Source organism: Castanea sativa, chromosome 11 (genome assembly GCF_040712315.1).
Source record: "Castanea sativa cultivar Marrone di Chiusa Pesio chromosome 11, ASM4071231v1".
Lineage (NCBI taxonomy): Eukaryota > Viridiplantae > Streptophyta > Magnoliopsida > Fagales > Fagaceae > Castanea > Castanea sativa.
In genome coordinates this window covers 70,972,524-70,985,045 of record NC_134023.1, presented here as the reverse complement: position 1 = coordinate 70,985,045, position 12,522 = coordinate 70,972,524, and the positions used below count along the sequence as shown (strand labels likewise).

Here is a 12,522-nt window from a genome sequence, read left to right as displayed (position 1 = left end):
AAGTACCTTGTTGAGCCAAAGTAGCAGTACAATCAGACCCAACAAAGTTGGAATGCAGAGATAAGAGGCAATTGTACTCTTCCTTAGGAATAGAGACTACTTTGGATGTTAGTGGAAGTGACTGTGAAGGCGGCTCTTGGACTTGAAAACTAGCTTGGTGGGCCGAGGGTTTACTATACAACTCCCAACAAAAGTCTACTGTATGATTTTCACCATGACAATAAGTACACTTACGAAGACCACGTCCTTTACCACAACCCCCTTGTTCACTACCACAGCCCCCTTGGTCACAACCTCCACGGCCTCAGCCCCCAGGACTTCGACCTCCACAACCACCTCTGTTACTCCCCATATAAGTGGTAAAGGCAGATTTATCACCAGAAGGTAATGCATCATGGGAGGAAGAGAAAGGGTCAGTACTCAAATTAGATAATGTGGCCTGTCAAAGTCTACCAAAAACTTTACTCAATGAAGGGAGGTCTGGACTAGCTAAAATTTGTGATTTTACTAGATTCAAACTTTTAGGCAATCCAGAGAGGAAGCGAGCAACATGCATAGAATCTCGTTGTTTCTTCGTAATTTTAACATCAGAGGAAATAGGCTGATAAACATTGAGTTCTTCACATACACCCTTAAACTTGTTATAATAGTCTTCCAAAGACATACTCAAGGAAAAATAATTTTGATGAAGATCATAAATCCGCTTCAAATTATTAACACCAAAGTAAAGTTCCTTGGCTTGTTCCCAAACAAGTTTAGCAATTAGTAAGAAAACCAAACTACAACTGATCTTAAGAGTCCACGATATTCCACAAACAACTCCTAATTTGTGCATCTTCGGCTCTCCAATCAACAAATTTAGGGTCTGTAGGTGCAAGAGGTTCCTTAATTACGTAATCAAACTTTTTCTACCAAGAAGAAAGACTTCAACTGCCTGTGCCCACTGAGCATAATTACTACCATTTAGACGAATGGAGATAATTGATAACATATTAGGAGATAAGAAATAATTAGGGGGCTGAGCATTGTCTTTAGACTCCATAATAGCAATCTGAAGAACAAACTAACACTAAAGAAATATGTTGAACTGAATTAAAACAAACTCCAACCTGCAACCAATCAGCCACGCCAACAACAACTCATCTATCAAAGAATCAACCCCAAACTATTCCAAAAAACAAGGTAGCAACAAATCCATACCAACACCAAAAAGAAATGCCCATTCCACCGCTAAACATCAACCTAAGGCTGCCTAAATAGATAAACAGAGAATGTATTGAAGAAGAGAAGAAAAAATCAAACCATGGTTGAAACCCTCAATTGAAAACTCCGGCGGCGGCGCTAGGGTGTGGGACAGGCGGCGCGAGACCGGCGAGTAAGCTAAGATGGGTCGCCGGAGGAGGGCGAGTAAAACCCTGCCTCTCTCATGTCAAGCGACATCGATCTGGTGTCGCGAGACCAGAGAGAGGGTCATCAGCGCTGGACAACTCCTTCAGCCACTAAATCGAGATCGTTGAAGGTCTCGATTAGGATAGTCGGAGCTAGCGAGTAAAGTTATGGTTGCTGGCGACAACAATATCAATGAGTGGTGGTCGGAGGGTTAACAGTAGCAGCGGGTTGGTGGCTTTGATACTATGTTGTTTACTATGAAAGTGTTTTAGGGTTTGATAAGTCAACCCTAACACATAAAATATTATTTATATATAAGATACATGATATTATTGTTTTGCCCCTATTACTCATAACAAATACATTGAAAATCTCATAGTTGGATTACATGGTAAAAGCATGTCAAATTGGATGTCAATTGGATGTTATTTACTATTTAATCCATAAACTCATCTTTTATACATGATTGTAAAATAAAAAACTTGAAATCTAAACATTTGATTTGAATGATGACACAGTTATAGATCTTTGATCATTTTGAAAATTTTCAAGCACGGAGGGTATGCAAAGAAAATGTAATCCAACAAAGGATTTGTTAAAATTCAATTTCAATAAAAAAAATATTAAATAGTGTAATATTGCTTAGAATTATACTAGATGTTACTTGAACCCATCTAATGGAGGAAAAAATGGTGAAAAAAAAGGATGTTTTAGAAAGCTAAGTTGCTTAGAGAAAAGAAAGAATGAACTAACTCTTCAAGAGACACACTCTTGGAATAATACCTCATAGGTAGATTTCTTGGATTCAAATTCAACTAGTTAAAATGAGAGCAACCTTGCTTATTTATAGATACATTAGCAAGCTGCTGATTGGCTAGAAAGTTAGTTACAAGACTCTACCATGTGGCTGCCATGTGATTGCCCAAAGTCTAACAAACATCTCTAACTAATAGGCTATTGCACTTATCACTAATAACCTATCAACTAACTAACTTTATGTTACAAGTGAAAGGATCTACTTATCATACAACATAAGCACTAGTAAACAATTGGCTTTAAAAATGAACTGCATCACCAACCAATATATACAAGTCCCAGAGTGATAGGTGTCAACTATATGAATCCCAAAATTAAAAGAATGTTGTTAATTAAGTGAATTTTATCAAGAGGAATGAGAAACTAAGTGGACTAGTGGCATATTGCATAAAAGATCCGTATCATTGACTACGACAATTACGATAATGCAGGCATTTAGGAAAACAAAGAACAGAGTATAAATGTATAGATGCAAAAACAGCAACATATAGCCAGAAAAGCTATAGCTGTTGATTCTAACTATGCTAGTACTACTTGTAGTTTTAAGTCATTACTGCTCTCAAGAAGGGATCAATGTTTCCATATTTGTACTCCTGTATCTGAATTGTGTATCCACACATACACACAGGAATGGATATTTCAGTTACTCCGGAGCCTTAATCCAGAGAATAAGGGCTCATGTGCAGGTTCTTTTTAAAGATCCTCACCCAATTTTGTATCAGGTTATGCAGCCTTGAGGATGAAGAGAGTGGAGTATCTGCTACAGCACATCCTACATAACTAGTATTCCTTATTCTTTACAAGTTATCAAGAAGCACAAACAGTGGAGGTAACCATGTAGGAGATTAGAAGCTGTGTCTAGCTTTTGGGAATAACACTAAGGTAAAATCTGAACATTGTGAGTGTCTAAATCAGAGTAAGAAGACTTGAAACCATGTGGAGGTAACCACGTAGGCCATTACTACCATTATCCTCCTACAAAAAATACCATACCCCACAACCTGGTAAAACCCTTCCTTTCTCTGTTCTTATTGGTTCAGTCATTATATTTAAAATCTTCTCTTCTTTGTCTCCTTTAATATAGTCGTATAGTTGTTAGTTTTTGGTGGTTTACTACTGCTAAGATTCATTGCAAAAATTTATTATTTACAAGTAAAAAAAAGAAAAATCATTCTGTGCATGGTTTTTTCAAAGGTAGTATTTACCTAATAGTGTTTCTGCTCTCTGTATAATTAGTTTGAAAAGACTGATTGGACAAATTCAGCTGTGGCTTTTACTTAAGTTCCTGAAACAGTTGCTAGCTTTCTCTTGATCTAAATAATTCCTCAAATTAAACACTGGTTATAATGTACTCACTTCTGTTTCCTGGCTGTAAGTTGTTGATTGGTTGAACTCCAGTTCAAAACTTGTTCAGGATTTATTCTCATAAGGCTCTCCTATCCCACTTAAGCTTTATGGCAAAGCCTAGGACTGCAAGTGTTTTTTTTTTTTCTTTTTTTTGGCTCTTGTCTAACCTATATCATTATATCTTTCACCCAAACCCTGGGTTTTGGCTTTCTCTTCTTGGATTCAATTTTCTTCTCCATTCTCTTCTAGTCCATGTATTACAGTAACCTAGCCTTATTTTTTGTTACATCGGGCTCTTCCCTATTCACCCCAACCTCATATTTCTCTTCTCTAACTCTTCCTCACCTAAGCAGTATATCTGTACATGCAAGTAATGGACATAAATAATGTAAGCTGCACCCACATGTAAGAGGCAAATATTATAAATATAGCTAGAAGCATGAGACAGATTGTATGTCTCTGCCTTAAATTATAAACCCAAAGGGTGACCCTCGAAGCTTTTTCTTGGACTCCTCAAGACACAACTTTTACATTTCTTGTATAGATGTTGACTGTATGGATAGATGTTTGAACCACATTTAGTACAAGAAAGCTGAAAATAGAACAGGAAAATTCTTTGTATCATCAAGGGACAATATTTCATGAATGTACAATGAAATAAGTCAAGATTCAAAAAAAAAAAAAAAATCATTAATAAAAGAAATAATTTAGATTCATATGTTGCAAAGAAAGATTAACAAGTCCAGAAAACTAACAAACAAGCAACGTATAACCCAAAATTACAACATACATCCTTTTTGTCAACTCGATGCTGTTCCGGAGGTTGGCAAAAGAAATCAGCATCAGCACGCATAGGCCAACCCAGCCGAAAACAATCAACTGACCTACAATTCACACCAACATAACTTTTAATATACTACATTCTGTACATACAAAACTCATATAAACAAAGAAACACATAGTACCAGAAATATTCATTTAAATCATCATAATTTCTCCACTGAGAATGCTTTGCTTTTCCGTCTTTGCTTCTTTTAGCTTCCTGTAAACAAATGGTAAGACAAAGCAGTCATATATCAATATAATAACATGCATTTTTATAGACCCAAAAGAATGTGCAGAAACAACACCTTTTCTATCGTCTCATATATGGGAGTTACCACCTTCTTTAGAAAAGACTCATCGTCACCACCATAGGCTGGCTTTACAGGCTCACCAGTCATTGGACTGATACTTCCAGCCAGCATCCCATACAACTCAAACGCCATCTATAAAGATTGGAGTACAACAACTGAATAATTATACATAAAATCAATAAAGTACTAATTACACTCAATGATCAATGATAGTAACCATTTCAATGTTAGCATGAATAAATTTGAAACATATATGTTAAGAACCTGAAAATTCAGAGCAAGTCTATTAAAAATTGTTCTGAGCATCTATAATTTATATTTTTTGGTCTGAGACCCAAACTTCCACAACTTAACTACAGAAATTTTTATCAAGTGTAAAGCACAATGTATCAAACGTGGTAATGGCCAGAATGTACTACAAAAAACTTTATGGAAATTATAATATACACAATAGTTCAACGTTTTAGAAAATTTACAAAAGTAGAATTGGTACAATGATATCAGTGCATAATTTAAGCCTTCCAAACTATAATGACTAGACACTTGAAAAAGCTGTTAAAGGCTTATTTATGGAATTATTATTTTAAAAGAAAAGCCTTTATCTATGCTTCCTAAACTAGGGGGGAAAGAGAAAAAATTGGAGATGATCAGCACATACTCATCAAAATGTTTAGACTGAACAAGGTAGATATTGCTTACTGATTAATACATTTATTATTAAGTCTGTAGATTGCAAATTTAAACTACCTATGAAGGCTATGAGAATATCAAAAACCAGGCACATGAAAGCCTATGATGGCACCTCTATCACATTGTATAAAGTAATTTAAAAACACCACCAAGTCAGTGAGTTGACTTGCATATTCTTGCAGCCCATTCAACCCCTCATATATCTTCCAAAGTTCCAAACCTCTCCTACCAATAGATCATAAAGCTGCAAATAGCAACAAAACATGCAGTCCTCGACACCATAAGCTAGGCATTTCCAACTACTCAATATGGCACAACAAAACTTGCATATTATGCATTTTCTTTCAGTTATAATCTCTCATTAATATCTGATAAAGAATTATTAGAAGTAAATTTTTTATTGTATTTTGGCTCCTTCAACTATCATGCCAACATCCTCACACTTGAATTAATTCTCATAAGTATCTAAATCTCTCATACATCTCCTTACAATTTAGAGCCCTAAAGAAATGGGAAAGAGAATTATTCTTTTTTCTCTTGTTGCAATTTCATGAACAGATTGAACTGTACATACATGATGATAAATATAGCAAAGGCATTCTGGCATGAATCTCAAGTTTGCAGCTTCTCCCCATATAAGAAGATATAAACCCATGTATAGTAATTTTCGCTGCTGCACTTCCTGTTGAATTGTTGGTAACCTGCCAATTTAAAAAACCATAAAGTAAGAGCATGAAAGAGAATAGACAATACACAAACTGTGAAAAATGAGGTGCTTTTAAGTACCAACTACAGCAGAAGGAAGCAGCAGTGTAGCACTGTTGCACACAACACTATATCTAATCCACTTGGCAATTAAACAAAAACATATTTTAGAAATAGACAAATAAAAAATAGGAAGCCTCACCAAAGGCTACTTTTGCGATCCAAATAATTGCACCACCTTTTGTAGTTTTTAAAAAGTTTCTTCATCACTTCTGTCAGAGCACGATCATCCAACTAAAGTGGCAAAAAGTAGTGTATGTTATGGAAATTTAAAGACTTGCTCAGACAGTAAATATAAAATCCCAAGCAATCTAAGAAAAATAAGACCTTGGGTTGCTGATCAGGCTTTGGGAATTGTCTTATGTGCACATTTGCAAGCAACAGAATCAAGTGCTCCCTTTGATTCTCAACATTATCCTTCTGTATATTAATAAATGGAAGGTATCCTGCTGGTTAAACTTGAAAAACCAAGAAATGGACAACAAACAATTTGGCAAGTCACCTGAAAACCAAACATGGCCTGAAGCCAGTCTAGAATGTCTTCATTTACTTTCTTCTGGTGGCCCTTTGGCCATGGCAAACCCCGGGTGTTACGAAGTGAAGAAACACTAGCTTGAATCTGCAAAATAAATAATTCAAAATCAAAAAGTGTGCAAGAACTAAGGAAAATCAACTATTCCACACCAGAAAACTGGAACAAACCTCAGGAAAACTCATAATAGCCTGATGTTCACTATCTGGATCAAGAGGAAGAATATTATAAGGCTTATATAACTGTTTCTTCTCCTCAACCTTAGTGTGAGCTTGCAAAATCTACAATAGAAATCAAAAGGAAAATACTATCCAATTACCACAACAAAAGAGAAAAAAGAATAACTTGGACAAAAAAAGTAAGATGTAACCACAGCACATTAAGGTTCTTGGACAAAAAAAGTATTCTTTTTAGCAAATCCCAATAACTTGATTTCATTCAGAAGTAAGATGTAAAATGCATTCAGTTCACCTCATCAGACATTTCAACAGCTTCAGTCTGATTTACAGCCCTCAAAACCTCAAATAGGACAGAAGCAGTTTGATATGCTTTTGTAAGTTGGGCACTGAGTCAGGAACATGAACTTAATATCAAATACATATAATGCACTAGAGCCAACCATCAAGAAAGTAATCAACTAGACATCAATTCTCTCAGAGAACCAACCGGTCATGTTTATCGGAAGCATCCTGCAAAGCCTGAATATACTTTTTGTAGTAATCCTGATAAAATCTCTGCATTTCTCGAGCATCACTCTTCACCCTTCCTGCCAATGTCATTTCATTTTCCTGAAAATAAAATAAGAGTGAATAAATATTTCTTCATAGAGACCCTTGATTAGAAATTGTAGGGAACTAAAGCCAAAATGTAATGACATCTTGAAACATTATGGAATATTTTTTTAAGGTAGAGCAAATTAGTTTTACTTCAAAAGGAAGAAAAATGAAAAATGAAAAAAAAAAAAGAAAAAAAAAAGAAAAAGAAAAAGGAGAAAGCAGATAGAAGGCACCGAACATTTATATCATTTAAAGTCAGCCATCACACAAAAGCAATATCTGAGATAAAAATACCAAATCACCATTGAGACTATTAAGCAGGTACAAGATGAGTTTGAAATGTTCTCTGGTTTGACAGCCAATGCTGGTTAGAGAAGGTGTTTTCTGAGCTAAGTGCTGATTGGAACTTAGGGTCAGAAACTCCAATTCTCGAGTGTCGTCCTTTGTTTCTTGATTTAATTGAGTTCTAACTTGGTCCTAGCAGTTTGAGGAAGGTGGAAGAGTAGAATAACACAGCTGCAGTTATGAAACAAATATGGAATCTCTTTGCTCAGGCATGCTCTATCATGGTTGAATGGGTAAAGCTTTATATTCTTAGAGCAATAAGAATTTGGGCAGTTAAGAGTCCCACAAGAGAGCACATGGAGATGGAAGAGGATCCTCGGCTTGAGAAACACAGCAAGAACTTCTATGAAATTCTCAGTGGGACAAGGAGATACTATCTTCCTTTGTCATGATTTTTGGCATCCTGATGGATCATCAAATTCTAAATTTTTTCCTCTGTTTTTTCTCTTCTTTTTTCAATGAAGTTTATTATTTATCAAAATCATATATATATTCTAAATATGACCATATAGCTCTCTGTGGCATGGCAAACACAATGACAGGAAAAAAAAATTAATTTCAAGATGATAAATGGTGTTTCCGTGTTGGCCCCTAGCTAGATCTGAGGACTCACTGTCTACTCAGCCCAGACTACATGAAGTTGTTTCGAGTACCACGGACTCAATTTCTTAGCTTCCTTCAAAGGATGCTAAACACTAATGTACTGCAACTTGGAAGTACTTAGAACAAGATTCCCCTTTGTTTCTTGGTGGAAGTTGGTATGGTTTACAAAAGCTATTCCAAATCGTTCCTTCATAAACAAACTTGCAATCAGGAATAAGTTGTCAACCAGGGATCAAACAGGTTAATTGGAGTATATGGGAGACATTCTCTGCACTGATTGCAGGAATGAACTGGAAAGCAGCTGTCACCTACTTTCTGAGTGATCATTTCACTAAGCAAGTTTGGTAGACTATATTGACCAAGTGTTCGATGAAGATAGTGAGACAAGTTTGGCAGAGCATTGTGAATGCTGTTAGGTTGATACTTGCTGCAAGCACAAAAATGAAGAATTACATTCTGAAACAAGCAAAAAAGTGAGTAATTCCATTCCGAACAGGGTTCTCCATAGTATGTGGCATATTCCCTTCTTTTTTTTTTTTCTGTATGCAGTTTTTTTTTTTTTTTTTTCTTTTACTTCTAGTATGTTTGTACTGTGCTGACAGTTTCTCCTCTTATATTTCTCCATTCAGTTGAATGAAAGTACTAATTCACTAAAAACATGCAAATCATGATAGGCATATGACTTTTTTTTATTTAAATTGTTACACCTTTGATCATGATCCTTCTAGAATAATATTTCTTACTAGAGAAGAAAAAGTAGATTTAATGGGCAAATGATTTTAAAGCTTACCCTTTCTAGACGTTGAAGAAGTGCAGTTTTAAATTGACGAACACCACGTCCACTAGATGTAGGATCCAGTCTGTGAGCTTTTTCGAAGGCATAAAACCGACCTAATTCCAGCATTGACATAAATATGCATTTGAGTTCAGATACATATCAGTGTTCAGAAAGCATCCCATTGTATACATTACAAGATATACACCATGTGAAATTCTGACATAATATAACATATAAAAAGAGACAAAACCAAATGCTGTGATTTATTAGTTAGGATGAACAATAGAAGCAATGAAGAAAAGAATTACTTAGCAATTGAACAGAAAACTCATATGATATTAATTATAGAAAAAACCAAATAAATAGTATAAATGTGAATTTTTGTTGCATCATCCATGAATGTAGGCATAAATTTGGCAGAACCATGTTAACATTTTATGTCTCATATGAATGTTTTTATTTATTGTTTTTCTGAATTCACTTTGGCAATCCAAATTCCAACATAAGTTCTACCTCCAGAAAACAACGGAAGACCCGATATTTACATCATATACAGCTAACTGATCAAAGCAAGTTTTTTCATTTCTTTATTTGGATACAGATCAAAGCAAGTATAAATCAACATGGTTTAAAATATGTTAAATCCACTGACTTCTTAATTCTAGTGGATCAAAGAGGATACTTAATCAGGTGTAGATACATACACAAAGCATACAAGCATATATACAATTCAAATCATATAAAATAAAACTGCAACTTACAGAGATAAGCAACTCTTGGGTTGCTAGACTCTACTTCATTAGCCACACGAAGAATTGGAGCAACCTCGACCAAGGAAGAAGGCACCACCTCACTATCCAAGATTGGCTCTCCTAAATGTCCAGCAGTCTGAGTCCGCAAAATCCGCCTAGGCGGTGGCTGATCAGACCCCCTTCTACTTGACATCTCTAGACCCCAACAAATATCAACTCAAGCCACCTTGTTTACCTGCCAAAACCAATCAAGTAAAATAGAAAAACTCCCATCAAACTCATCACTTTGAATCCAAATTATAAAGTATAAGCCCCTGAAATTCAAAAAAAAAAAAAAAAAAAATCATCACCCAACTGATACATAACTCAATATTTGACTCCCTTTTTTCCCCCCAAATTCAAGATATTAAAAAACATCAAAAGGCAGAAGAGGCAAAAACTGTGTATCTAGTTACCTACTATTCTTTTGGTTCACTTCCTTAGTATCAAACAAAGTGTAATACTAATAGTATTGTTTCTTTTCTTTTCTTTTCTTTTTTTGTTATTTCTGTAATAACGATGTAATAACGAAGTACAGAAACAAAAGAAATAATGAAGTCTAATAAATATATATTTTTCCAAGCCCAAATGCAAAGCATACCTTAACTAAGCCATTATATGTAGCTCTCAAAATGGTTGAAGCATTTGTTCAGTTACTCAGGCACAGATATACACAGAGAACTGTGTCTTTAGACAGAAAACCAAAGAAGCAAAAGAGAAAATCTTCAAATTTGAAGAAGTGGGTTTCGAAGAAAAATAGGATCAGAAGTAAAATGAAATGAAGTGGAAGAAGAAGCTGCCGAGGACTTTCAAGTTTTAAGTCAAGCTTTAAACATGCAAACAGTACTTATTGATATTATTAATAATAATAATAAATAGACAGTGAGTGAGAGAGAGAGGTTGGTGAGTGAGGTACGCAGAATCAGAAGCGGAAGCAGATATTGTTACAAGTCGAAAAGTCAAATTGCATTAATAGTCCAATCACAAGATGCCAAGTCGTTTGGACTTCTTTTCCAGGTTTCTTCTCAGCTTGGCAACATGCTGTGATTGGGCCAATCGGATGAACAAAGATTTTTTTGTAAATCAGTTGCACGCAATCTACAAGTGGGTCCCATCAGCGCACAACAATTATTTGACCCTACTATTGCAACAATTATTAAGCACAACATCATTCACATGAATCACATCCCATTTTGTAAAGTATTTTTTATCCTAAATAGCATCTTTAAAAAATTAATTTTTTTTTCACATTAGCTGTCCATTATTGCAATATATCATACATCTTAACCTTTATTTTGCAATATATTTTATTCAAAATATTTTAAAACTTCACCCACCTGATACAAGCAAAGCTGGGTTACTATTTTAGTTTCAATAATTGAGTCATGACTTCATTTGCTTGGATGGAATTGAGCACAGACGATCACTGCTCCCTGGAAAATTTAATATGACTCTTGCATCATATGAATGGGTGTGACTTTGGGATGGTCTCATATTTTATGGTACTACTGGTTAAGCCAAGTTTTCATCAGTAAGATCTAAGCGCATGGAAGAAGAGTAATTAATTGAGGTTCTTTTTCGTTTCTATTATGAATAAGAATTGAGGCTTCTAGCAAACAAACAATTATTTTATATTAGTCGTAAATCCGCGCAATGCATGGAAAAATTTGTCATCATAATTTTTTTTTTTTTTTTTTTTTTGTGGTGAAGTTAAAAATGAGAATAGTTCTGGTGACTTTTTTTTTTAATAAAAAAAAATGGGTAAATGAGGCTACCTAAGTTGGACTTGAGACTTATAAGTAATAGTCACAAACTCATCTCAAAATGATGGGATTACATTCTAATATAAAGTAATGTATATTCTGTACGTAAAGAAGTCTATATCTTGATATATATATATATATATATCTCTATCCAAGGAAACATGTTGCAATTTGCTTTCAATTATTCTATATGGCGAAATATGCATCAAAACCCAACACAATAAAAAAAAAAAATTGGAGAATGTACTGTGGGGGGTAAAAAGACTCTGATGGTTACATGGGCCGTTGGGCCATGCTAAGGAAGGCCGACCTGCTCTTGGGTTTAAGACTTGTTAGTATTATGGGTCGGCCTATACGCCGAGGATCCGAGGATCTATCCGAGGGTGAATTTCTCTGCGGATGGACACTAGAGAACTCGGAATTTCATGGTAAAGGTTAGGGATTGACACGGTCAAGGCCAATGGTTAAAGGGGGTGAACCCTTGAATGCCCTAGAAGCACCAATGTTGGAAAAATGTCAAAGATAAAGGCTGCTACCTCCACACTAAAGATCCTGCACCTACCACCCTGGCCGCATTAATGGGGAAGTGACACCTGAACAGTGGAAGGGAAACTTCTGGTTACTATTCAAAGGCACTGAGAAAGAAAATATCTAGGTTAAGAGGGGGATAGGACAACACGTGTACAAAGTATTAAAAAGAGGAGTATTTAAGGGGCAACCTAGCACAGAAAAGAGGGACGGACTTCTTTGTAATCAAAAGAAAAGGAAAAAAAGGGAAAAGAGAAAATAAT

General features: G+C 35.3%; 1 protein-coding gene across 1 annotated transcript in view; it reads right to left on the bottom strand.

The window, feature by feature from the left end:
* The window catches only part of LOC142615324 (callose synthase 1-like), a 33,986-nt gene extending 23,173 nt beyond the window's left edge, over positions 1 to 10,813 (bottom strand). Inside the window, exons 1-13 of the mRNA XM_075788061.1 lie at positions 10,570 to 10,813; positions 9,939 to 10,164; positions 9,190 to 9,290; positions 7,342 to 7,463; positions 7,147 to 7,240; positions 6,846 to 6,956; positions 6,646 to 6,762; positions 6,471 to 6,563; positions 6,286 to 6,377; positions 5,953 to 6,079; positions 4,683 to 4,820; positions 4,518 to 4,594; positions 4,343 to 4,436 (exon numbers count right to left, since the gene is read on the bottom strand). Of these exons, the coding sequence (XP_075644176.1) occupies positions 4,343 to 4,436; positions 4,518 to 4,594; positions 4,683 to 4,820; positions 5,953 to 6,079; positions 6,286 to 6,377; positions 6,471 to 6,563; positions 6,646 to 6,762; positions 6,846 to 6,956; positions 7,147 to 7,240; positions 7,342 to 7,463; positions 9,190 to 9,290; positions 9,939 to 10,122 (1,350 nt within the window). The 5' untranslated portion in view covers positions 10,123 to 10,164; positions 10,570 to 10,813. The remainder of the gene's footprint in view (positions 1 to 4,342; positions 4,437 to 4,517; positions 4,595 to 4,682; positions 4,821 to 5,952; positions 6,080 to 6,285; positions 6,378 to 6,470; positions 6,564 to 6,645; positions 6,763 to 6,845; positions 6,957 to 7,146; positions 7,241 to 7,341; positions 7,464 to 9,189; positions 9,291 to 9,938; positions 10,165 to 10,569) is intronic.
* Between the last annotated feature and the right edge of the window lie 1,709 nt (positions 10,814 to 12,522).